Source organism: Carassius gibelio, chromosome B9 (genome assembly GCF_023724105.1).
Source record: "Carassius gibelio isolate Cgi1373 ecotype wild population from Czech Republic chromosome B9, carGib1.2-hapl.c, whole genome shotgun sequence".
NCBI lineage: Eukaryota > Metazoa > Chordata > Actinopteri > Cypriniformes > Cyprinidae > Carassius > Carassius gibelio.
Genome location: NC_068404.1, coordinates 9493470 through 9519078, shown reverse-complemented (window position 1 = coordinate 9519078; position 25609 = coordinate 9493470). Strand labels below are relative to the sequence as shown.

At 35.9% G+C, this 25609-nt stretch overlaps 1 protein-coding gene across 4 annotated transcripts; it reads right to left on the bottom strand.

Annotated features, from left to right (window-relative positions):
• Window positions 1–1833: 1833 nt before the first annotated feature.
• inpp4aa (inositol polyphosphate-4-phosphatase type I Aa) lies at window positions 1834–25356 on the bottom strand. Of its 4 annotated transcripts, none has more exons than XM_052566070.1 (24): window positions 25232–25356; window positions 16096–16309; window positions 15129–15173; window positions 14528–14646; window positions 14285–14401; window positions 14132–14211; window positions 13914–14022; window positions 13137–13227; window positions 12441–12588; window positions 11293–11423; window positions 11098–11202; window positions 10890–10998; window positions 9675–9692; window positions 9151–9337; window positions 7533–7751; window positions 7167–7446; window positions 6855–6887; window positions 6595–6767; window positions 5561–5684; window positions 5201–5468; window positions 4311–4408; window positions 4116–4228; window positions 3789–3943; window positions 1834–3600 (listed from the first exon to the last, which is right to left on the bottom strand). In XM_052566070.1, exons 2-24 carry the CDS (start codon window positions 16193–16195, stop codon window positions 3468–3470), a joined length of 2955 nt encoding a protein of 984 aa, XP_052422030.1. In that variant the 5' UTR covers window positions 16196–16309; window positions 25232–25356; the 3' UTR covers window positions 1834–3467. The 4 variants fall into 4 exon arrangements, with proteins under 4 accessions (XP_052422030.1, XP_052422032.1, XP_052422031.1 ...); XM_052566072.1 differs by having other exon boundaries at window positions 7305–7446; XM_052566071.1 differs by lacking the exon at window positions 9675–9692.
• Between the last annotated feature and the right edge of the window lie 253 nt (window positions 25357–25609).

Genomic DNA, 25609 nt, shown 5'->3' with positions numbered 1-25609 from the left:
AACCAACCAGCATTTACCAACAAAATGCCAGTCATTTTTACAGGGAGACAACTGGACTAACAAACATGTTCCAAGAAATTGTTCAAGCTCCTATCAATAGAAGTATTTTTAAACATTTTTTAAACAATACTGTATTTCTTTAACTGACAAAATGTAGCCCATCTAAAGCAATTATATTTTTAAGCGTTTCTCAAATCTCTAGGGGCCAACGTAAACTTGATATTATACGACAAAAGCATTATTTTAGTGCCATCTTTTGGTCGATGTAAATGCTTCACACACTGCTATGTGACAGTCAGGTACTGTGCTTAATATAATAAATGACTCAAATCGATGCATACTTGTCGGCATTATAAATTCTGTCATTTAACACTATTTTTTATTAAAATCTTTGCAGCAGTGCTGAGGTTTATAAGCATGAAAACAAATGGCACATTTGCAAACTACAATTACCACAATCCACCTCGTTCCACTTCCTTACATACGTCAAACGTAACATCGCCGCTTTCAAAATAAATCCGCATTGGATTTATCTGCGCTGTTTGAGAGTAGATTTCGAAGCCTGTCTCCTTCAGCATGACTGTGTAGTGAAGGTAATATGTTACCATCAGTCTGACAGATCTATCTCCCAGCAACACTGATTGTTGTATTTTTAGTTACGTGTAATAACTCCGTTTTACCAGAGCGTATTTATGATGTCTGCACTTAAATACAAAAGGTAGCCTAATACTGCATAACAGAAATACAGAAACTGTGTAATCCTAATCCATATGCATTTAAAGCTCATTAAAGGTACAATTGGGAAGATATTTGCAGTAAAATATGCAAAAACCACTAGGCTAGTGTTATATATTTTGTCCAGCTGATTACTAACAATATCTCTGTTTTCAACTACTTGTAAATCATGAGAAAATTCCCATTCTAAACAGTCACTGCTACATAAAGTTTACTTAAAAATATACTTGAACTTTATTTAAGTATACTTAGTAAAATAAACTTGAAGTTTACTACTGTAAGGGGATCCTCTCACACAACCCAGGATGCCATTAAAAGAAACAATCGACTTGTTCCTGAAGTTTGGATCTGTCTTAAGTCTTTTCAGAGACGTGAAAGAATTGTTTAAAGTGCATCAAAAGTGAATGTTCTTTCACTTTTCTGTTATATATATTTTTTTACATAACACAACATTACTTGAATGTCCAGATTTCTTTTCTCCATGCAATTTTGGCAAATGAAGTCATTCAATCATGCATGTTTGCTTATGCAAGGGATTTACCAGCTACAGTGATATTGTTTCTTATAAACCTGCAATAATTCAGTATGTTAAATAAGACAAATATAATTATTATTTAATCCCATTTTATTAAGCAATGTCTTTGCTACTGACCTTCGATTATCTTATTCAACCATTCTAATAGGCTCCTGCGTCATAGTCTTCATGGATTTTCATGGAACTACAACAAAGTAAACATTTCCATACATATTACGAGCTCACAGCTTTTGTTTTTGTACATTGATAACTCCTACAACTGCTTTCTAGTGTGCAAAACCAATGCTAATTGGTGTGATATACTTGCATGTAATTATTATTTTATTTCAGTTTTTTAAGTCAGGAAACTAAGCGTTTCATCAGTATGCAAAGGTATAGGCATGACAGTCATAATGGGAAACACCCAGAAAATTCCCTGATCCCAGCAGATCAAATATACTAAAAACTTGAATGCATCATTTTAAATAAATAAATAAATGTTATTTATATAATTAGCAATGGTCATAGTCCTGTATCTTAGTATATGAACAAAATAGTGAACAATGCAATGAAGTAGCTTGAAGTTTAATGTGGCATGTAATTTTATTTTTAAAGCTGTATGTTTGGAGGGAAGAGAGAGGCATTTTGTACAGCAAAGTATTTGCACATACATTAAAAAATAAAAACAGACACTGTAAGACCAATAGGGCAGCATGCTCTTAGTGCTTTAGCACTAACAATAGAGGATAAACTCTTACATGAAAAGTTAAAATAAAATGACTTAAGTTGTAAAATAATTTAATGTAAATTTATTAAAAATAACAATTAAGTGTAAACTTCAGTAACAATTGTAGCCTACCTTCCATGCAGTGCATCTGGTTTTAAAGACTTTTAAATAATAATAATTTCAGCAGAGGTTGAGATCCATGCTCTTGTCTCCCAAGTTGCAAAATGCAAATACAAGCTTTCAGTTGTTCATTCTTTCAATATACAAACCAGAAATTACAGTCCATTTGTGCATTTATTTGTGCAGAGACAAAGGCTGATGATCATTACATGTAGAGTTAGTCTTAGCCTTTTATGATGCAATGCCTAACATGGTTTTCTATAACACTTAAATAAATAGTCTAAATGCATCCCTCTGCTTTACAAAAACAAAAGAAGGCAGGAAATATTCTTCACATTTCTGGACCAGCTGCAGCAGTGCTCCTTGTTAGATCAGTACTGACATTCATATCAACCAATATAAATGTCCTACAAAGAAACACTGGAATATGAAAACATACAAACAGTTAATGAACATAATAGTGTCTTCTAACATATTTCCTTACAAAGAATGAATATTCACACAGTATGCTCACTGTACAGAGACTAGCTGTGCTTGGAAACAGTACGAGGAAGCTCGTCCTCTTAAACTCTACGACCCGTACAATGCACAGTCAGAAGTGGAAAGGCCTGCCTTAAAGCACTAACACTTTCGTAAAGAGAGAGTCTTACTGTAAATAAATAAAACATAATCTGCCACATCACAAATAGTCATACACAGATTAGACGTATCTACACATGTATCTTAACCAATGGAGGACTCTCTTAAGGCAGCTAGTATTGTGTACACTTTAAATGAAGTGAGGGTGAACATTGAGGTGCATATATGGATTCTCTAATTTAACAGCTTGATTTTCTTTATAAATCTTAAAACTGGATGACTTAGGAACAAATCATTTACTTTATCACAGCACATACACATCACCTATTGAACTTCCAATCTAAAGGATGATAAAACACAGCTTTGCTTCAGTGCTGATAGTTCTGAAATTAGTTTTTTAGTACAAAGACTAAGTTTGGTACAGGAAAGTACTGAAAGATGTACTTATTAAACACAGACGGAATGGATTAGATGATTTGGGAAATTCTCGAATTGAAATAAAATCATCAGTTATTTTTTTTATATTAAGAGTAAAGGCCTTCTTACCTGCTTTCAGTGCAATAAACAAGTGAGCTACTCATTTATGTTCAAGTGATTTTCTTTCCCTATCTACTTTCTTCTTAGAGCCAAGAGGTTGGGGATGTTGAAATATTAACATTGTCATCTGGATGATAACCAGAGCGTATTTCAGCATGACTGTGCATAAGAAAACTTTCCTTCAGATATGTGGTGATTAAGTAAAGCGAACGAGGAGAAACATGCAGTTCTAGTCGCGAGCGGACTGCTTTCAGTTCAAGTTTCCACTTTCCCGAAGGTGCCCTCTGGAGGTCTGTACGGTTTAGGGAAAGTCTTCAGCTGGAGGGAGTTGAAAGCGTATTTGCGACTGCCAACGTTTTTCATGGTGTTTTCTCGCCTGCAGCCCTCACTGTGAAACACAGAGAGAAAAGGTCCAATATTTATAACTAGAACTATATTAGCGTCCACACAACAAAGGTTAACATTCTGTTTATTGTGGTCTGCTGCTTTAAAATCCTGTCAAATGTTTTTAACGTTCATAGTTCTTGTCCTTGGTGTGATCCGGCCTTAATGTGTGAGTGTAAACTGTGGTCTCACCTGCGCATACAGTCCAAAGCCTGTGTGAAGACCTGGGGGGCCATGCAGTGCTCTTGCTGAAGGATCTGACATTGCTCCAGGGTCACTGACATGGCCGTGCGGTCCTTTGCACTCTTGCAGCTGGTCACACGCACACCATTCAGACGCCGACAAATCTGACCATAACAAGTGAGAAAGATACCATCCTGATAAGGTACATTCAAACTATTACAAAGAGTGAGAGAGTCTCAGATCGCAGCTCCATGAATCAAAAACAAAGTGAATTGTGATTTCCCATGTTTCAGTATAGATGCAAGAGAACATAATAATGATGTTAGATCACTGTACCTCTGCTGCCTGCAACAGGATGTCCACATTCTTGCTCTTCCTGGCATTAACATTTTGACTGAGGAACTTGAGTAGCTCAGGTACACAGATCTGACTGCGAGAGCGGGGCAGACCTACGGATAGAGTCATTCAGCTGGTTAGGACTGACATAAACCATCTACCAACTTTCTTTCATGCAGAGAGTTTAGGACTCACAGTCTTCAGGCAGTACTTCTTTAAACTGGTCATAATAGGAAGCAAGACGAGTCAGACTTTCCATGTTCACTACTTCCTGCAGCGACGTGTCTCCAAACCTAAAGTAATACAAAATGAACATCAATACTAAAAATTACATTGTATATATAAAATATATATTGTATATTGACAGTCAAATTAATTAGAATGTATGAATAACTGAAGAGGAAAATATCGGCTCTCATTCACTAAGCATGCATACGCACACATTGTGCGTTAAATCTACATACAAAGGTCTTCTCAATCCATACATGATTCATCAATAACATGTACTAAAATGTATGCTAAATTAACGAAAAAATAAACTACTTAAACCTTCCAAATGCAAAATTCACAATCACACTCTGGGTGATGCATTAAGATAAAAATGTTTCATGTTTCATCTAAAACTATATAGTTAATTTTACACAATGAAAGAGTAAGAAAAGCTGTGAGGTTCCTCTCATAAAACCACAAAATTGCATGTGTAGCTACAGCTGCCTAATGAGATCTCTGTGATCTGAGTGTGTGTAAATGAGCTTTATTGTGTTTGAACCATTTTTTTTTTAAATGCCAAACTGGGCATTGCTTGTGAATCTTGCTGCACGTTTCACGTTGCTGCATGTTTGCTGAGAGTGACAAATAGCTGTAAAGAAAGGGTTGAGTAGAAAGAGACCTGGCCCTAGAGATGGTCTGAGGGTGCTTTATGCAAAAAACAAACCTTAGGCACGCAACTGTTCATTTATAATTCACTAACATTAGAATGTTATTAAGAGTGAATTTATGTGCTTATGCAAGTTTTCCAGTGCATATAAATACTGATTAAATCAGTCCATACAAAGAAACCATGTATATTCAATTCATACACTTACTTTTCCGCTAGCGTTTGTTGCTCATTGATTCCTACATTGAATAATACCGGTTGAACTCGCAGCAGCATCCCATTTTGGATCTCCCGTGGTAACACATCAAACATCAGCCCCGATAAAGGAACACGCACGTTAAACCCATCTCTGTTGCCCGTGATGACAGGCAGCATGTCGGGGCTGAAGCTGGAGGTCGCCTGGGTCACTTTAAAGGTGACATTCCGGAGGTCCATGACGCCTACACTCATGTCTTCCAGCATGGCGAGCTCCTCCCCTTTAAGATGAAAGAGGAGCTCAGAGTTCACACATTCAAGTAGGTTTACCTTCACACATGCAAGATGAACTGAAATGTGTTTGTATGTTTACCGTAGGTGCTCAGGAGCCCCTCAAACTGGACCAGTAAACCGATAGTGTGGAGCTGTCGGAGGAAGCCACTGTCACTGAGACAGTTCCTCAGTTTAATCACAAAGCCACAGATCAGGGCCGTCAGCTACAAAAAAATATGCATATTATTAGAATGGACATGAAATGTTAATTTATAGTCAGCTAGGGATATTGTATTATTAAAGTGTTTTGTAGAGTACTCTGTAAGCAGAAACATTTTCAATACGAAAAATCTCTGTAAAAATGATTATGGCGTAAACCCCCATGTGGCAAAAAAACCTTAAAAAAAAAAAAAAAAAAAAAAAACCTATATATATATATATATATATATATATATATATATGCTAAATAAATATTGTTAGCAGTGCAGCTTTACATTTAAAGGTTTAATATATTACAAAATATATTACATTACCTAAAGCAGCAGGAAAATACATTTCCAATCTTAAAATAGATTTTGGGTTAATGCAAGCATACTTTATATATAATATACATGTAAAAATATACTGTTAGGATAATAAATTTTAATAAATTTTATATATATTACTAAACAGGAAATCCAAATGAGAAAAAATATTTTTATGAAACATTTAAAATATATTTATGTAAATGTTATAGTCTAAATGAACAAGATATGTTTTGGTACCATTTGTATATATTTGCAATATATTCTAAGTATATATATATATATATATATATATATATATATATATATATATATATATATATATATATATATATATTTTTTTTTTTTTTTTTAGAAAGGCCTTGACAAAAAAAATTTGTTAGTTGTTATTTTTAATTAAACCCATTTTAAACATTATAAGTTGTTCAGCTTTATCTTTTTTGGTAGCTGAACACAATATCAGATTAACTGTAATGTTCAACAAATGTAATGTAATGGGTGATGAGATTGGGTGTAACTGAGAAGAGTTTCTCATTTCTACAAAGCACATTCTATGTGGGCCTGGTTGGCAATAAAATGATGTTATTTCTCTTAAATAGTCTGTACTAACTGTCTGACAGAAAACCACATCCCTGCGGTACTGTAGTGACAAACTCATGGCGATAGTGGGAGCGCTGTCTTGCATCAGTAGAAACACCATCGACTTCTTGGCTTTGTCGCTCATCATTGCTACACACTCATTCAGAGTGGTCAGGAGGGGATACAGAGCATCACTCCATTCACCTAGAGCCATAAATACAGACAGCTGAAACTGGAAAGCCCACAAATATAACTACAGCTGAAACAAATAGTTTGCAGTGAGACGCTTACCAGGAGAAGAGCCTTCAACACTGGGACTGCCATCTAAAGCCGGACAGAGAAAGAACAAGTGCTGTTCAAGACAACGGTGCCAATACTAATGACTTTTAAAGCCAACTCTTTATAAAATCTTGTGATGTCAATTTTGGTTTGTTAGCATATACATGCATATCAAAAAAAAGCAACTGCAAGCAGGCATTCTGCATTTTGCATGGCATGCAGAATTATCACTTGTGGCACTAGAAGTGGATGTAAAACGGAAAGCATCTGCGCTATCTGATCATTTCTAAAAGGAATCAGAATGTAACACAGAGTGGAACCTACAGGAGCGAGTGTTAGGACTGGATGGGCATGCAGGGTTCAGTAAGTGTGATGAGGACTGAGCTGAAAGAGGGTGTGATGAGGTCAGGGGGGTGGAGCAGCCGTCACCAGGGTTGATCCAGAATGCATTGCCCTGGCTACCTCTCTTGCTGGTGTTGGTCTGCTGGTCAGACAGGAAGACGTCTTCACTGCTGTCACTCTGTGAGCGCTCTCTCGTCAGCAGCCTGTCCACACAGTGGATCACACACTCCAAACTCTTATCCACATTCAGCCAGATCTTTTCCTGAAGCAGAAACAGGAATAAATCAGCTTCTGCAGATTTCTAGGTAAATTCATGAGAAAAGAATAATTTCAGTCTCTGAATCTTACCCACTCTTCCTCCTGCCAGTTTAAATTTGCGGATGCTCTGTTCCCTTTCCCGCTCCATTTGGCCTGTGGAGAGCCCTGGTCGTTCCTCAGGACCACACGCTCAGTGTCGTGGGTGGACGGAGAGCCTCTGGAGGCGATGAACTCTGGGCGGGCAGCACTCAGTGCCTGGATAGCTGTAGTTAGCAGCTTACTGTCACACACTGTCACCAGCTGCCGCGTCTGAGAGACACACAGAGATTGAGGGAGACACTTACTCATTAAGTGGACCTCAACAGCTTTTACTTGGTAGATCTGTAGAGCATGAGACACACTTTAAACTTTCATTAGTGAACCCTTTTCTCATCCCCGAGGTTCTCGGTAGCACTTTTAAATAGTAAATGATAAAATGGTAAATGGAATCTACAATAAATATATTGAAACCCAAATAGCATTTGTATGAATTTCCAAAACAAATTACATACATTACATAAAAAAATGAAAATAAATATACTAATAATAATGTTTAGAATTATATTATAGTTTGGAAAAAGTCTAACTAGTAAAATGTTTACACGTTATGTGAAAACTAGTACAAGTATATATATATATATATATATATATATATATATATATATATATATATATATATATATATATATATATATATATATATATATATATATTGTATAAAAAAAGAGAATTAATCATGTTTATGATCTCTGCTGAATAAAGCGCTTCGTTCTTTTTTTTCTGAGGAAATCCAAATCACATCTTTTTGGGGTGAATTATGTCTTATTCCTCTCATCGCGAAGCAAACAGTAAAATAAAAAAACCTGAAGAACAGTCTGGCTGCGTTGTCTTCTGTTGTGTGGGCGTATTCAAGCAGTTGCCCTTCAGTGAAACATTAGAATCTGAATAGAGCTTTTAGCGCGGGGGCGTGGTCACATTAGAAGATAATGAAGGGAGACGTGAAAAACGGACATTGCCTTGTTTTAATATGGATTACTTTATCACACAATATTTGTTTTTCGGCAGCACTGTATACATGTCAAGCTTTCTATAGATCTCTCTCATGTCTCTTCGTTGGGTATTCACTGAGTTACAATTCATTTTAATGACGCGTTTGTAAATGAAGATCAGCACAGACAAAGGCTGCAGACAGAACACCTTGTTTGTTATCTTCATTTTATAAATAAACAAATTTTGGTTGTTATTATGCCTGTATACAAAAAGTGGACCGTTTACAGATTCTATTGATGTATTGCTCTTATCTTTACGTAATTTAAGTTCTTTTCGGGGTTATCAGGAGAAAATGACTCATAACATGTATACGCGTTAATCGACTCAAGAGGGTTAACAGGTTAATGGCCATTTCAAATTTTGGATTCTGTTCGGAACTATAAAATTTGATTTAGGTTCTGTTTCTGGTTCTGCTCCTGTCAAAATTTCGTTTGTTTCTGGTTTTCGTTTTTGTCCCTTGAACCAGTTCAGAGCCCTGACTGTGTGCCCTTGTTAAGTGGTGTAAAGCCAGACAATCAGAATAGACTGTGGATTTCAGCCAGCTCTTGACAATTCTGTGGGAAATATGTATTTGATGGTCAGTGAATCGACTGTAAACAGTTCATGCAAATCCTCTCACCTTGTCTGTGAGGATAGCGAGGGTCCTCTCCAGTGCATTGGTTGAGCGCTCTTTGGCAGCGCGGGACAGCCGCTCAGTGTAGTAGCTGACCTGCGTCTTCAGAGTGTTGATATGGGAAATGATTTCTTTAGCTTTCAACACATCCTGTGGCTGGTACCGCATAGAAAGAGGAGCAGATTCCCCGGCACTGAAACGAGACAGATCATTAAAAACAAAACAACAACATATTCTCCAATTCCCCATTTGTAATTAATCACTTGATCAGCTGCACAAGTTGTGACCAAGTTGACTATGAGATGGTGTGATATACAAGCATTCACAGAAAACGTACACAAATGCCAAGTGCACATAATTGGATGGGGTGGGAGAGCAGTTTAACCGTTAAAAACACAAATGTTGGTGCAAACAAGAAAGATCCTCCACATTTAATGGAAGTTAAGGCAAGGGCTCGATCCTGACAGATCATAAACAAGATGAAACACCACCACATATGAAAATGACTGGAAAACAACCCTGAAACTCACCTTTCACCCTCGCTTGAACTGATCGGAAAGCAAACAACGTAAAGTCAGTTGATTACAAATCGCAGTCATGAGATAAATGTGAAATAAAATAATCATGTATAAAAAAGTTCTGCTCTCTGGAACATTATTTCTGTAATTATAATATGATTATGAGTTTATTAGGGAAGCCAGTTTCCACCAATGAATAAAAAAATTAAAAAGGTAATCGAGATCTCACAATTCTGGCAGTTGTGAGTTTACATCTCTAAATTGCCTGATACTAGAGGTGCTCCGATCACGATCGGCCGATCGTTATGCGTATCTCCTCAGTAAAGCCGGTTTTCTAATCAGCGGTTAATTCCATCAGGTGCGTGATTTCACATAGAGTAGCTGTTAATACACAGAGCCGTTGTTAATAGAGAAGATGCGCAAATCACGTTAATTTTCAGCGTTTATTGGCCCATCTTCTCAGTTAACAACGGCTCTGTGTAGTAACAGCTGCTCTATGTGAAATCACACACCTGATGGAATTAACCGCTGATTAGAAAACCGGCTTTACTGACGAAATGCGCATTAACGATCGGCCGATCGTGATCGGAGCACCCCTACCTGATACAAACTCACAATTCTCTTTTTTTCTCAGAATTGTGAGATGTAAACTCACAATTGTGAGAAATGAAGTCAGAAAGGCGAGACTTGTGAGATAAAAATTCGCAATAACCTTTTTTTATTTTTTTATTCAGTGACAGAAACTGGCTTCCATACTTTATGTATCGCAGTTCTGAGAAAAAAAAGTATTGTGAGTCTATAACACTGCAAGATATAAACTTACAATTCTGAAATCAAAATTCTGAATTGAGATACAGGCTCACAATTTTGAGAAAAAAAGGTTATACTTTATTTTAAGATGTCCTTGTTACAGTGTAATTATACATTTAAGTACTGAGTTATATTAATTAACTACATGTACTTACTATACAGTATGGCTAGGTTTAAGATTAGGGTTACTTGCATGTAATTATGCATAATTTGTTGTTATTGTAATAGTAAGTAGTATTTTTTTTTAGCTTTTTTATTTTGCAGCCAAAAACGCTTCCATACCTCTTGCTACAAAAATAATACACTAATAAAGAATATAAAAAATAAAAAAGAATTAGAAAAGCCAAGAAACAAAGCAGGGCAGCACAAAAAAAATGTATTCATATTCGTGACCAATTTATTAATAAGAAATCTTACTGCTTTTTGGCTTCCTCAAATTTCTGAATGAGTTTCCTCAATCCGCTGCCCTTGAAGCCCTGGTGATGTGCCGCAGGGGCCCCAGTGGTCACCACGTCATATGTGCGATCTGTTCAGAGATGTACATTACATAAAGACCAACCCATTTCGACAAGAATATTGAAGGATTTCAATGTTGAAATGCAAATATTGGACACAGATCTCTCACCGTAGCCGGACTCGCCCTGCACTCTCATCCTCTGAACGTGGAGGTTTGTAGGTATAAACTCCAGTTTCTTCTCTCCTTTCAGAGTGCTAGATTTGAAGGAAGGACCTGATGGATAGAAAATAAAATGTTGAAGTCACCTTTAATTATATCGCTCTCACTTCCTCTTTCTGGTTGAGCAGGTGCCACAACACTCACCCTTGTATTCATGTAAATTACTGAGCGTCTCCTGATAGGTGAGGATGATAGTCTGGTACTGAGTGATGATTTGTCTCCTCAGATTCTCCCAGCAGGGGGACAACTCACCCAACTCTTCTAACTCACACACCCTGCGTGCAGACAGAAATGTGCAATAGAATAAAATCTTATTTATAAATGAAATATTATATAAACTAATAGTGCTTCAGTCTTGCTAGTTAGAATCTTACAAATCAATGTAACTTCCGCATTGTCAAAATGTAATATGCTGCGCAGAAAGTGATTCTTGACCAATTCTTAATGAAACATAATTAAAATTTCACTTTCCACACCATCAGGCCATTCAAGATGCAGACGAGTGTTTTCCTTATCAGAACAGATTTGGAGAAATTTAGCTTTACATCGCTTGCTCACCAATGGATCCGCTGCAGTGAATGGGTGCCGTCAGAGTGAAAGTTCAACTGCTGATAAAAACATTACAGTTACCCCCAAAGTAATCCACAATCAATTAATGTCTTGTTAAGTGCAAAGCTGCATGTTTGTGAGAAACAAATAGACCATTAAAACATCCTTTATCCATTATATTGCTTTTTCCAGTAAAACGTTGTCTAGTCCGAATCAGGAGAGACATATGCATATGCTCACAGATTCCAAAACAGTTCTAAACAAATACATTGGAGGAAAACAGGATGGAGTTTTTCACCGGAGGAAGCGTTGCCATGATTATGGTCTCTTACAAACACACATATTTTATTTGACACTTTACAAGACTGAAGTTGTATGGATTCCTTGTGGATTATTGTGATCAGCTGTTTGAACTCTGATTCTGACGGCACCCATTCACTGCAAAGGATATACTGGTGAGCAAGTGATGTAATATTACATTTCTCCAAACATGTTCAGATGATGAAACAAACTAATCTCCATCTTGAATAGTGTGAAGGTAAGGAAATTTTCAGAAAATTTTCATTTTTGGGTTACCTATTCTTGATGTTTCAGAAGTGTAGAAAATAAAAATAAAATAAACTGGGGACTTTAAACTTTTTATTTTAGCTTGTATAAATAAAAATAAATGTAGGTTTTCCATTTCATGTCTCCTTTCAAAAGAGTCATCCTGAGCATGAGCACTAACAGTGAATTGCATTAACCTGGCAGCATCTTCCTCCAGCAGTAGTTTAACGAACTGTCTTGGTATGTGCAGGGAGAGCACGCTCTCTGCCATCTGCTCCAGGACACGCAGGTGGTTTCCATCAGTCGTGGGAAATCGGTACATCCGTGAAATAGTGCCTCCAAACACTGCAATCAATCAGTCAATAAATCAATCAATGGGTGTGTGTAGTAGTGAGGGGCTTGAAAAAAGAACATCCGTTGCATTTTACTGCATTCAATGAAGCATTAATTGGTGTTAATAAACAATTTAAACAAATGAAACCTTATTGTAACAGTTACCACAATATTTGGGGTAAAATTGTGTACATGCTGGGGTGATGCAGCAATTTATTGAAGCAGAACTAAAGCCTTTAACCTAAACTTAAAGAACACTTACATTAGTTGCCTCAAACCACTATTTCTATCTTTAGAAAATGCTAATCTAGTCAAAGAACGCATTATCTATTCGCACCGAATATTTAACACTCTGCAAATAACCACTCTTGTGTTTTAATGGCTGCAGAAACCGTTTTCAGAACCTCTTTCAGAGCTTGTGGCATTCATGAGTCTTCACAGCAGGAAGTGAAGACTACAGCCCATTGGTTTAGTTATGAAGGGCACATTAGAAATAAACGGCTTCCTCCAGATGGAATGTAGCTGCAATAATTAAGATTGTTTTGTATATACACACTCACCTGCCTTTAAAAGAGCGTCTTTACATAGAGATGCTGATTTTGCTTTTACTCCCATGGATTCGGTCAGACTTTCATCAACAGGTAATACCATCTGTGAGAAACACGTGAGCGATTATACAGAAGACTGTCATGCTCTACGTGACAGAGATTTACATAGACACAGTTGTACAAAAATAAAACAGACTCCCGTCTTTTTTAACAGAAGTGCTAGCTTTCTCTTAAAAAAAAAAAAAAAAAAAAAACTACAACTGAAAGTCACTGTTGTTATCATGGACTACAAGTGATTACTAAAACTAAAACCATTAGAAAACATGAATTAACTGAAATAAATATTTCTTGAAATTCAATTGAATATAAATACAATTATTTGTTTAGTTTCATTTAGTTTAAGTTGAAGAACTTAAAAATGATATAAAAAATGAATGAAATCTATACATATTTTATTTTAAAATAAATAAAAAATAAATTAATAGAAACTATTAAAAAAAACCATTCATAAAATTATAATATCATATAATGATACTAAAATACTATATAAGACACTATAATTGATACTAAAATAATAATGGCGTCATCAATGGATAATAGATATATTGTCCATATATATATATATATATATATATATATATATATATATATATATATATATATATATATATATATATATATATATATATATATAAAATTAATTGAAATATTGGTTTTGGACAGTGGCCAAACCTCAAATCAGTGGAGCACTAATGTAAAGTGTGAAGAGCAGCATGTGTAAGCACTCACCCTGCCATTAACGGTGTCTGAACGTGCCAGAGGAGCTCGCTGGTCTCTCCTCTCCTCTATCTGCCATCCAATGATGGTAATGTTACCCATCCGCTCGCTCTCTGCTGATCTGAGCCAATGAAATACCCACAAATAGGTGTCAGGCTACATTTACTGTAATTCCTAATAAATTCTATGGGATTACACATCAGCTTTGTGCCTATATTGATCTCACATACTGCAGAGTGAGGTGTAGCCTGTGGTGTTTGTCTTGAAGCAGCTCTTTCACTGTAAACATAGCCGAACCGAGCAGGTACATCTAATAAAACAGAGAGTTTATGAGGCTGAGCAAAACAGTGCAGAATGTTAAGAATAGCAGGTGTCTGTCTTACAGTCCCCTGTGAGCGGTCCTTCACATCGTAGACAGACAGTTTGATTTTAGTCTGCTGGGTAATCAGAGATTCCTGGAAGAAGGCAATGCTGCTCAAGAAGATTGGATTACTAGTGCCCTAGGAAAAAAAGAGAAATGCATGCATTAAATTCACCTCAATATGCAAAATCTGATATTAGGGCCAGTTTTACATGCTACATGGTTCCACATGTTCCAAAACCTAGTAATATCTACTTATGCTCACCTCTATAATTTCAGTCTGTGCATGTTTGGTCCAAAACGCCTGTGGGGGGGTGGTGCAGCTCACTGCGACAAAGCTACTGGGCTTACGGTCCAGTGATGGAGTGATCAGCTCACTGCATGCTGGGAAAAGAAGACAACAATTCAGTATATTAATCATGAAAGGAGAAAAGTTCAATTACATTTATAGTAGCATTAGAATCCAGTCTTTGTAAGCAACCATATGAAATGTTTCTTGTGATGCACAGTACAAATAACCCAAGGTGGCTAACTGCCATCAGCATGACGTTTCATCATGGAAAAAGTAATATAACTGCCAAAGAGTACAGCCAAAGTCAGACAAAACCCAATGCACCTACCACAATGGAAATATTTGATTTAAGAGCTCATAGATGTTTATTGCATGTGAGCTAAGAGGCTCATAAAGAGTGTATTTCCTTCACACAGACAGTAGGCTGCATGTTGTTACTTCTGGTAGCCAAAAATATGAGGTGAAGAACTTCACTGATACACACATATCCTGAGGAGTGGATATTAGCTTTGGTGAAACTTTGGTGACGCTGCACCTTGATCATTTTCTGATGGACTGAACTGCTGATACTCACCCAGACTGAACTCGAGCGCCGGCTCATCAGGATCCTGACTGTTTCCTAAACACACGTGAAACACAACACAGAAACTTTTTATTAGATGTGCATTATCTATTACATGTTGAAATTAGAGGAATAATCAGAGGGCAAATCAGCATCTGGCAAAATTCTCTGTTTAAGAATCGCCTCCACGTCTCAGAGGATGTGGAATTTGAATGACAGAAACAGGAACTTAAAGAACCGTATATCTAAGAAAAATCAACAAAGTCAAATAGCAGGGGAATTTGAATAGTCATAACACAAATTAAAACATAAATGATAATTACATAACTGATTTAGACAAACTGTGCATCTGATTTTAAACTACTGATTAGAAATCAGTTCAATTTTGATCATCACATAATTGAAAAACATCACCCACACTGTTTTCAGACAAAAAAGAAACATAAATATTGACATCTATCGATAATTATGGTATTTATATTTTTGCGTGTATGATAACATGTTTGCATCTAACTCATTAAGAAAAAATTTAAAATTCATTATTAAATATCATAAGTGGTTATATGATTTTAAAAAAAGACTAATTTAAACTTGAATCACAAATTTAAATCAAATTTAAAATAAATTATCTTCTTTTGTGTTCCTCAGAAGAAAAAAAAAGAAGTCATACATGTTTGGAACAACATGAGGGTAAATAAAATATTACAGAATTAAAACCTTTCAGAATTCCTTTTGAATTCTATTTAATTTTGTGATTTAATTTGTGAGTGAACTATCCCTTAAAGGACTATTTAGAGAATCTGTGGCATTAGAATTATTACCACAGAAAATCATATCTCATATCTTTGTTTTAAAACAAAGTAAATGATTACTACCATGTGTACATGATTATGTGTCACTGACATAATGATCACTACGGTATAAACTTCTTGTAAGTTAAATGTATAGGTAAAACCCCACTTAATCATCATCATAATACCTGTTAGTGCCAGCCCCATAATCTCTGAGGACAAATCAAATGTGTTGGCTTGGTACACAGACCATGGCCTGTGGCGTGGACTGCGCTCTCTTCCTGCCATCTTGGCTCGCGTTACTTCAGTGACCAATGTATCTCACTCTTACGCTCCCACTTTATGTTGCTGGTAAAGGATTTGCAGTGATCCAGGCTCTGTTTCAGTCTTAAAGTTTGTTATCTAAAAGCAGGAGAGAAAAGGGGACAAAAAGGATGAGTCAACATTTGCGTCACCATCTGTCTGGAGACTGAAGAACCAGCGGGTGCTGAGGCTGTTAACCTGAGACAACCACAGAACGAGACTTGTGCTTGATCTCAAACCACTAAGTATGTCTCTGCATTATTCATGCTGTTTCATATGAGGACATTTATAATTGAACACAACAATAGAACTGCAATCAGAGAGAGTCAGTGCCAGAGAACTGTCTTATGTTTATTTCTGGATAATTCATGACTTGTTTCGCAAACAGGATGCTAACAAAGGATTCCCAATAACACGCAACTTCAGGCCAACACTTTATATAGACACAGCTAAATGAAGGAGCTGCATGCCTCAAATGACACCAAACATCATATACGACAGAATTTGACAAATATAGGACTAGGAATTTATGAACCATTTGAGTAAAGAAATTATACACTTAGGGTCAAACATTTGGGTTAAGATTAATGTTTTTGTGAAAGGTCATGTATATTATCAAATCTGCATTTATTTAGATTTTTTACAGTAAAAACAGTGAAATTGCAAAATTATTAAAATTACTGTTTTCTATTGTAATATATATATCAAAATGTCATTTATTCCTGTTATGGCAGAATCATTTTGCAGCATTATTGATCCAATCTTCAGTGTCACACGATCCTTCAGAAATCATTCTAATATGCTGATTTGCTGCTCAACTATTATCAATAATTATTAGTACTCAACTTTTTACTGCTTATTATTTTTCTGGAAATCATAATACATACATAATCACATTAATAGAAAGTTAACAAGAAAAGAAAACATCTATATCTACCTTTTAATAGCGTTTCACAATATTACTGTTTTTATTAGCAAATAATACAAATTATAAGAATAAAACTAGAAAATCCCTGTGTGCCACTGATATAAAATCTAAACCAAATGGATTTCTCTTAGCACACATTTTATTTTATAAACATTTAATAATAGGAACTAGAAGTAAACACGTATATAAATAAATATATACAGTATAAAAACATTACATGCTGTTTTTAGCAGTATATCATTCATCTTTTTATAAAATAAATAGGTGGTGGACACTTTGTCAAACATAAAGATTTGGAGACACTGTGAAAGATTAGATATATAACCAAAACCTATCAGAGCAGAAAAAGTAAGACTGAAAATAAGGTATGTCTTTCAGCATGTGCCATAATTCACTACCAGTGATAATGGGGTTTATTTGCTCTCTCTCTCTCTCTCTCTCTCTCTCTGTTGTTTTAGTAGTTCCCTAAAGAAATTATGCAAATAATGTGCACACATAAAATTAATACAATAAAATCAGCTGAATTTCTGCAATTTCTGTGGTGCAACTTCCCATTCTGAGTGTTAGGCTATGAAGGATGCAGCAAACTACAGTATGCTGGGATTGAATCCTGACACCGAGAGAGGAGACAGGGTGAAAGAGGCTAAATCTGTGGCGGATGGAAGGTTTTTGGCCATGGCAGGCAAAGCAGCAGGTAGTGGGCTGCGGTCTGGGTTTGAAGGGGTGGACGACTGATTCAGAAAACACAACCAACAACCCACCAGCCATCCATCTGCCTGATACCGTCCACCAGAAACCGCACAACAAACTACTCATTTAACATAATGTGTTCACAGCAATCAAGAATAGAAATGACCGTCATCTCCCGCCTGCAGTTAAAGACCTCCAGAAACTGTAGCAGATGATTACCACACTCTCATTAGCCTTGACATTTCACGCTTATTAACCACCAGCCTCTAAAACGATTTCTCACAGACCTCATTCAGACTTTCATTCAGTTAAAAGAATCTCTCCATGCCAAATGCACCAATTTGATACGGATTCCATCAGGAGAATATATGGAAACACAGATGAAAGCGACTGGTGTGATCTTTGTTGATGTTAATTAAATCGTCTTCCACCTCAAGGATCGTGCTGTGGTCACTAAACTGAATCACTCAGAGCAAAACACAAACACACTGAACAGATACAAGCCGCTTCTTCCACTCATAAAGTAAGTACAGACAGATTTATGGAGTGATGAATGAAAATAGGGGATGAATAGATAGAAAAATAAAAGAGGTTAAAGCTTATGACAGGTTAATTAAATTATAGGGATATTATATTTATTTTTAAATAGACATATATTATTTCAATTTCAAATAAATTCTTTTTTTTAAACTTTCTATTCATCAAAGAAAAGAAATCTCAGTAAAAAAAAAATATTATGGAGGACAGCTGATTTGAACAATAACAATAACAAGAAATGTCTTCTTGATTTCATATATATATATAAACTTTGTAATGGATTTTATTTATTAGGGAAGGATTCACATCTGCTAAATCACAAATTTTGTTCCTTGTTTTGTATTTATTACTCAGCACTACAAATGTGACCCTGAACCACAAATGAGAGATTTATACATCATATAAACTTTCCATTGATGAGTGATTTGTTAGGATAGGACAATATACAGCTATTTGAAAATCAGGAACCTGAGGGTGCAAAGAAAATCGAAATATTTAGAAAATTCTAATCAGAAAGTCTTTGGCAATGCATAAATGTACAAAATATCTTAAAATATCTATTTTTTTGACCCATACAGTGTATTTTTGGCTATTGCTAGACATATACCTGTGCTCCTTAAGACTGGTTTTGTTGTCCAGGGTCAATTTAAGTTAATTTCCATCCCTGGGCTGTCTTACCAAAATCTAGCCGTTTTTGCATCTTGTCCTCTGCTGGAGGAGGTCTTTTGCTCAGTGAACATGTAAAGCACATGGGTTACCAAACAAACCGTTTCTGACTTAACCTGATTTAACCAAAATAAAAAAGGACCACTGTGCGAACATAACCTATTTTTAAGGGCTAAATTACAATGGAAAACTATGCATACCTGTGTGTCGAATATTTCCTACAGTATATGAAGTATATGCCCATGGAGTGAGAAAAAAGAATTAATTCAGACAAACAGCCCCTTTATGTTTTAGTAATAAGTAAAAGCACAGATGAAATGTGGCTTTGTTTTTGCTGAAAGCATCAGATCAGAGAATAAAAAGTGTTTGGTTGCCCTAGTGAGCTCTGCTGCTTCAATTATCTGAAAGTGGAAGTTACAACCAACACTGCTTCAAAGAAGTCATGCCTGAAAGCTCTTTGTGTAAAAATGGAGATGACTTATGAGAGAAGTCGCAAACAGGACCGTTTTAAAGGGAACTACTGTAGAGTAGCTGAAAATGGTGCACAGGTCAGCCATATCTGGAGCTTTAAGCAGCACTGGACAGGCCCAGTGATGTGTTGCACCAGCCTGACGCTGCACATTATTCCAGAATGTTCAAAGACCAATCAGCTATGAGCCTTTCTTGCTGTTGTAGATTTCAGGAACAAGAAAATGAGTGAATAATTATGCATCCCCCTTTGATTCAACAGAATCCATTGTTATACTGTAAGATGAATAGACTTATGTGATTGTTATATAATGTTAGTATTGTGACCACAGTCTATGATTGTGACAAGCACAAAACTATTTCTAGAAAGAAATGATTCAGAGCTTTTTTCCTTTGAGTTTTTGAAAAGTTGTGCATACATATGGCAATGTTGTCAAAATGATAACAAGGATCTGTGAAAATTACTAAAAAAACATTGTATTGTGCACTCCAGGCCAGTAGATGGCAATATCATTTTATAAAGAAACACTACTGTATGTGCCTGGGTGCATATCTTTAGACTGTAAAGGTAATACATATATAGGCCATCCGTAGTGTTTTTGTAGTATACATCAAGATAATATCAAGGTTTAATTTTTGAACACTTCCACTTTGAAACCCACACATATAATACTGTTGTCATGCAAATGAACCACATAAAAATAGTTCAAAGTTTTGAAAATGGTGTTGAGTAAAGGCCTCCTAAAATTAGTAGGACAGGAGATGACTTTAACATAACTCTCAGAAAGAATTTAAATGTACACTACCGTTTAAAAGGTTCAGGTCTGAAAAAAAAAAAAAAAATCCAGAAAGGAAGCATTAAATTAATGAACAGTGACAGTAGAGACATTTATACTGTTACAAAATATTTCTATCATAATAAATGCAGCTCTACTGAACTTTATATTCATCAGAGAATCCTGAACAGATATATAGGTTTCCTCTAAAATATTACGCAGCACAAATATTTTTAACATTGATAAAAAATGTAAAATGAATGATTCTGGAGCGGAAAATCAGCAAAAATGATTTCTGAAGGATCATGTGACACTGAATAATGGTGCTGAAAATTCACCTTTGTCAGAAAACAGTTCAAATGTAATCCCATTTTGCTGCTTTAAATAAATGCTTCCATCCTGAGCGAGCATGAGAGTAAAATATATATAATAATCCTACTGACCACCAAACCTTTCAATGGTAGTGTATAATAAACAAAAAGTAAACATTCATTTCAAACAGTCTGTGAAAATAAACCAATTGAAGTAGTTCGAAATAGAGATGGCTGTAGATTAGGTGAAAGCTTAATCACTGTCACACACTTTCAATCTAGACTGCTCTGTTGATAATGAAGGTAGAGTAATTTATTTCTGGCTAATCATAGCACACTGGGACAAAGGACAACTCCTGTTTCGGTATACAACTACCGTATTGGGATGACATCATCACTGTTGGAAGAGCAATATTTTCCTTTCTTCTGCGCAGTTTTCTACTAATAACTCAGCTCAAGCCATATACACACACAAAGACCCGTTTGAAAACAGCTTGTTGTTTTTGTGAATAATGGGTTATGGACAAAACACAGCAATCAGTCCACATACAGACCCTGCCATGCACGCAAATGCAGTGTCACTCTAAACTGTCAGTTCGCAGTCTCGCACAACCACATCCTGACCTTTTGCTTAATCAGGAAGTGTGAGCGACTTTCTCTTCAGCGGAGACTTTCTGTTCAACTGTTACCTCAGCTGTGTATACATGCTACAGTCCTGCATTTTCAGGACTATTAATCAATAGCTCTGTTAAGGTGCTGTTTCTTGGGTCCTAAAGCAGATGGTTCATTCATCCAATGCAATGGAGATGTTTCATACAGTGCAGGCTTGACACAACACCCATCATAAACCCAAATTATCAAATGGGACAACTTACAGTCTCATGGACTTCATAGATGAAAAATGCAAGTTTAAAAAGAGCACTTTTCGGGAGAGAGCCTATCTATCTCTCATGTTGTTTGTATTCAAAACACATGACAGGAAACTGGAAATGGAACAAAAACAATACCAAATGAGTTCTGGAAGCATTGTATCCTTTGAAACTATTTGGCAGGGAAATCAAGTAGAAGAGATCTAAAGTTATTATGGCATGGACAACACTTTGAGCATCTCTGAAACTAAAAGAGGAACAGAGGCGGGCAATATTACAGAGGAGGTGGTACAAACAAAAAGGGAATTACATATAATGCTTTCATGTCTAAACACAGATTAGAGTGAGATTAATCTTGATGCCTACTAACATTTGGTCAGAAAACAGCGGTCATTTACACCTGGAGGTTGTGTATTTGCAAAATAAAGCATGAACTACAATATTAAGCCTGAGTAAAGTTTCTATTTATGTAAGATCTTATGTGCATGACAATCATACAGAGGAAATGAATCCATGCGTGAGAGTGTTTCTGCATGATCAGCTCTTTATGTGTGCTTGTGGGCCTGTGTGTAAATGAACTAATCCATGAATACACTTCCATTCAAAAGTTTACAGTACGTATGTTTTTTTTCCTGCAAAGGAAGATATTAATACTTTTTTTGTCACCAAAGATGCAGTAAATTAATAAAAAGTTACAGTTAAGAGATTTATAATGTTACAAAATATTTATATTTCAAATAATTGCTGCTATTTTGCACTTTCTATCCATCAAATAATGAATTTATCAAAGTATTCAAGAAATAATAAGCAGCACAACTATTTTTAACATCAATTATGATAAGAAATGTTTCTTGAGCACCAATTCAGAAGATTATTGATTTCTGAAAAATCACGTGACACTGACTGAAGACTGAAGAGTAATAGCTTTGCTGGAATAAATAACATTTTAAAATATGTAATTTATATTGTAATAATATGACTCATAATAATAATAATAATAGCTCATTGAAAAATCTAAATGATGTCAATATCTATAACCTATATACAGCATTATTTCCAAGGGACAAGAAACTAAATATTTGGAAGAATCTTTACACAGCTCTTCATCATAAAAATCAAACAAACACCAAGCTCCTTCATTAAAGTAGTTCATATGACACATGCATAAGTCCTCTAAAGCCATATTTATATTGTAAATAGATTAAAATTCAAATCTGAAATCCAAACACAGATTCCAAACTCTTCACGTCATGATTGACATCGTCAAATGTCTCTGGTTTTTATGTGAGCTATAAACAAGCGTGACATGGCAGGGCAAATATGTGGAATGGAGAATGACATGAATACATATTGACAGTATTCATTTTTGGCTTTACGCCTCCGATAAGTAGAGTCTAAAAATATAACCAGACCCGTAATTCAGCATTTAAAAAAAATTGTGTTTTTGCTATTTAATCTCTGTTTTGATTGGATTCATATCAACTGTAATTAAAGCAATTCTAATCATAATGAATACCAATTTCCTTCTAATGATAAATCACTGCCTGGGTGAGAACAGGATTATCCATGCTCTCCTTTCATCTCTAGACCTTACATCATTTCCTTTGGCTGAGCGAAATTCTGCTTCTTCTATGAACGAGCAGACAATCTCTCTTAAAAATATGGGTCATCGCTGTCCATAACAGACAGTTGAACGGTGTGAAGATGTCATAACAAGTCAAGAAGGCTAGACAGAGTCTGACTTGCACAGAAGATATAGGATGAGAGTAACATATGTGCTGTATTTGTGATTCATGCATGTCATTGGCAAAACAACAGTAAAGCACTTGTCATTGTCAGCATCTGTCTCGCAAGAAAAAAACCCACTGTGACACTCTTCAGACCATGAAATAAAGCACTTTTTGTTTTAAACCTATGCAGCATCAGTTGTCTTTGTAAAGGCCGGTGATTACCTCTTGCAGTGAGAGGTTGATGAAAAGACAGTGGAATGAACTATTAGCCAAAATGTCTGATTGGTTTATATCATGACAAATGCTGTGAGGGAATAGAAACAAAGCTAGTTATAATTTTTTACAAGACCTTTTACAATATCTTTTTTTTCTTTATTATTAGTTTTCAGACCCACCTTGAAAACATACTGAATTACATAAAAGGGGACAATGCTCTTTTATCATCTTTTAATTATTCTGATTACAATGCACTATGTCTGACTTGGGTTGATGCCCAGATATGTGACATATAAACGTAGCCTGGATCTCATCCTAAACCACATGAATGAGTAAAGCAACACGACGGTGGTACTGTAGGTCAACATGACAGATGTAGTACATCTGGATTACACTCATACTATATCAACCATACTTTTTTTAATGGTTGTGAAGTGAATAGCCTACTTATTCCCAAAAAGCACCTCTTCAGAGTATGCAATTCTGGACGCATGCTTTTGGGTTTTTTAGGGATCAAAGGCCAAGTGATATAACAAATCAGAAATAAATGTTATACGATTCTTGCAAAAGGTGTTTAGCCTACATATGTTTCAAATATTTTCATACACTCTAAAAACTGCTGGGCTAAAAACAACCCAATTTAGGTTATTTTGGCAACCCAGCGCTGGGTCAAAAAGGGCCGAACCCAACACTGTGTTATTTTAACCCAACCAGTTTTTTTGTTTAAAATTATTACATTGCTAGGCTAAAATGAACCCAAATTAAGCTAGGCATTAAACCTACAAATCTTGTTCATTTTAAAATCACTTTTACACTCAAATAATAACTATCAAAAGGTAAATATTTCTTAAAAACAGGAGAAAACTCTCAAAAAGTGACATGCATGTAAGAAGAAATGCAGAAAAGTATGGCATTAACAGCTACTGAGTTGAAGCATTTGTTAAATATAACTTTTAAGATCAAATGTGACTATATTAGATAAAGATATTTAAAAGGTGGCATAAATGCAAATCTTTCTGTATATCAAATTCATATAATAAACAACATAATTGCATTCATGTTAATAGTACCACTGTTTAGAGAACTCTAGTAAGTTATACTTCAGTAAGTAAGCGAGGTTTATTACCTACTAACAGTTCAGGCTGATGCAGAATTGTTTTCTGACTCAAAAGGAATTACTGATAAATGAATTAAACTGATAAAACAACCGACTGATAAAAGTAAGTTCCGTAATGGGATTGTTCGCTGTGTTTTTGATTGAGATTATGTTGCTGAGTGTATTTTATAACAGTTGTTCAGTCTGCAAGGACAGAAGAAAGCAAAATCCGTTTTTCTAAAGTCTAGGTTTCCATCTCTAGTGTGTTCAAGACGCATTGTTTAATGTCAGCAGGTGATGTATGACCCAGCTCATTATTTTAGCTACAGGAACATTACTGGAGCATCCCGCAACGTTATTGAGCTAATGAAGCAGCTAAAGCTGAAGGCAACGCATCTCGACAGCTTGTAACATCGTGACACAGGTTTAACGCACTTATGACGGAATATAAAGCGTGATGACGACTGAACGGACGGTTGCGTCCTCCGTTATGTTTTATAATGGCACAAGAAAATATTTGAAAACACACCGTCCGACCTGCCAGTCATCACTCGCACAAAATGCACATCACACCGTATCACCTTCTGTGTGTGCTTATCAAAACAAAAAAATTAGTCCCTTTTCCTCAATGCTTCCTTCCAAACGTTTAACGTAAATATGTAACGTTACGTTACTACCACTCGACTGGACAGCAAACATCACCAGCATTTAAAAGTGCAGCAGGGGTCACTTACGTTTCAGTCACCGATATGCTCCATGATTTTAAGACAGCATGCAGATCCGATCAGTGTTTTGATGAGACCTCCGCAATTCTTTCACTTGCACTGCACACTGGACTCGCCCTGGTGTGACGTCAACGCGCGTTACGTCACAGTTGTTGTTCTAAAGGCGCCGCCTCCGTCGCCTCGTTCACAGATAGCGTGAGTCAGAGAGCATGCAGTCTCCTCTTAAGATTTGAAAAAAAAAATAAAAAATAAAAGAAGATTTTTATTTTAATTTGTTAATTTGTCTTGCCTGTATTCAAGAACGTCTCATGAAACGAGCTCGTGACAGTTTCGATAACGGAAGACCTTGACTGCCATCTAGTGGTTGCAGCCTAAAGCATTGCTACA

What these genes read in the sequence shown, in the direction of transcription:
- inpp4aa (XM_052566070.1), bottom strand. Translation starts at nt 16,195, where the DNA reads ATGGCAGGAAGAGAGCGCAGTCCACGCCACAGGCCATGGTCTGTGTAC. An exon ending in TATGGGGCTGGCACTAACAG is followed by an intron (nt 15,174 to 16,095) that starts GTATTATGATGA and finishes ACGTGTGTTTAG; the next exon opens with GAAACAGTCAGGATCCTGAT. An exon ending in TCCTGTTGCAGGCAGCAGAG is followed by an intron (nt 3,944 to 4,115) that starts GTACAGTGATCT and finishes TGTTATGGTCAG; the next exon opens with ATTTGTCGGCGTCTGAATGG.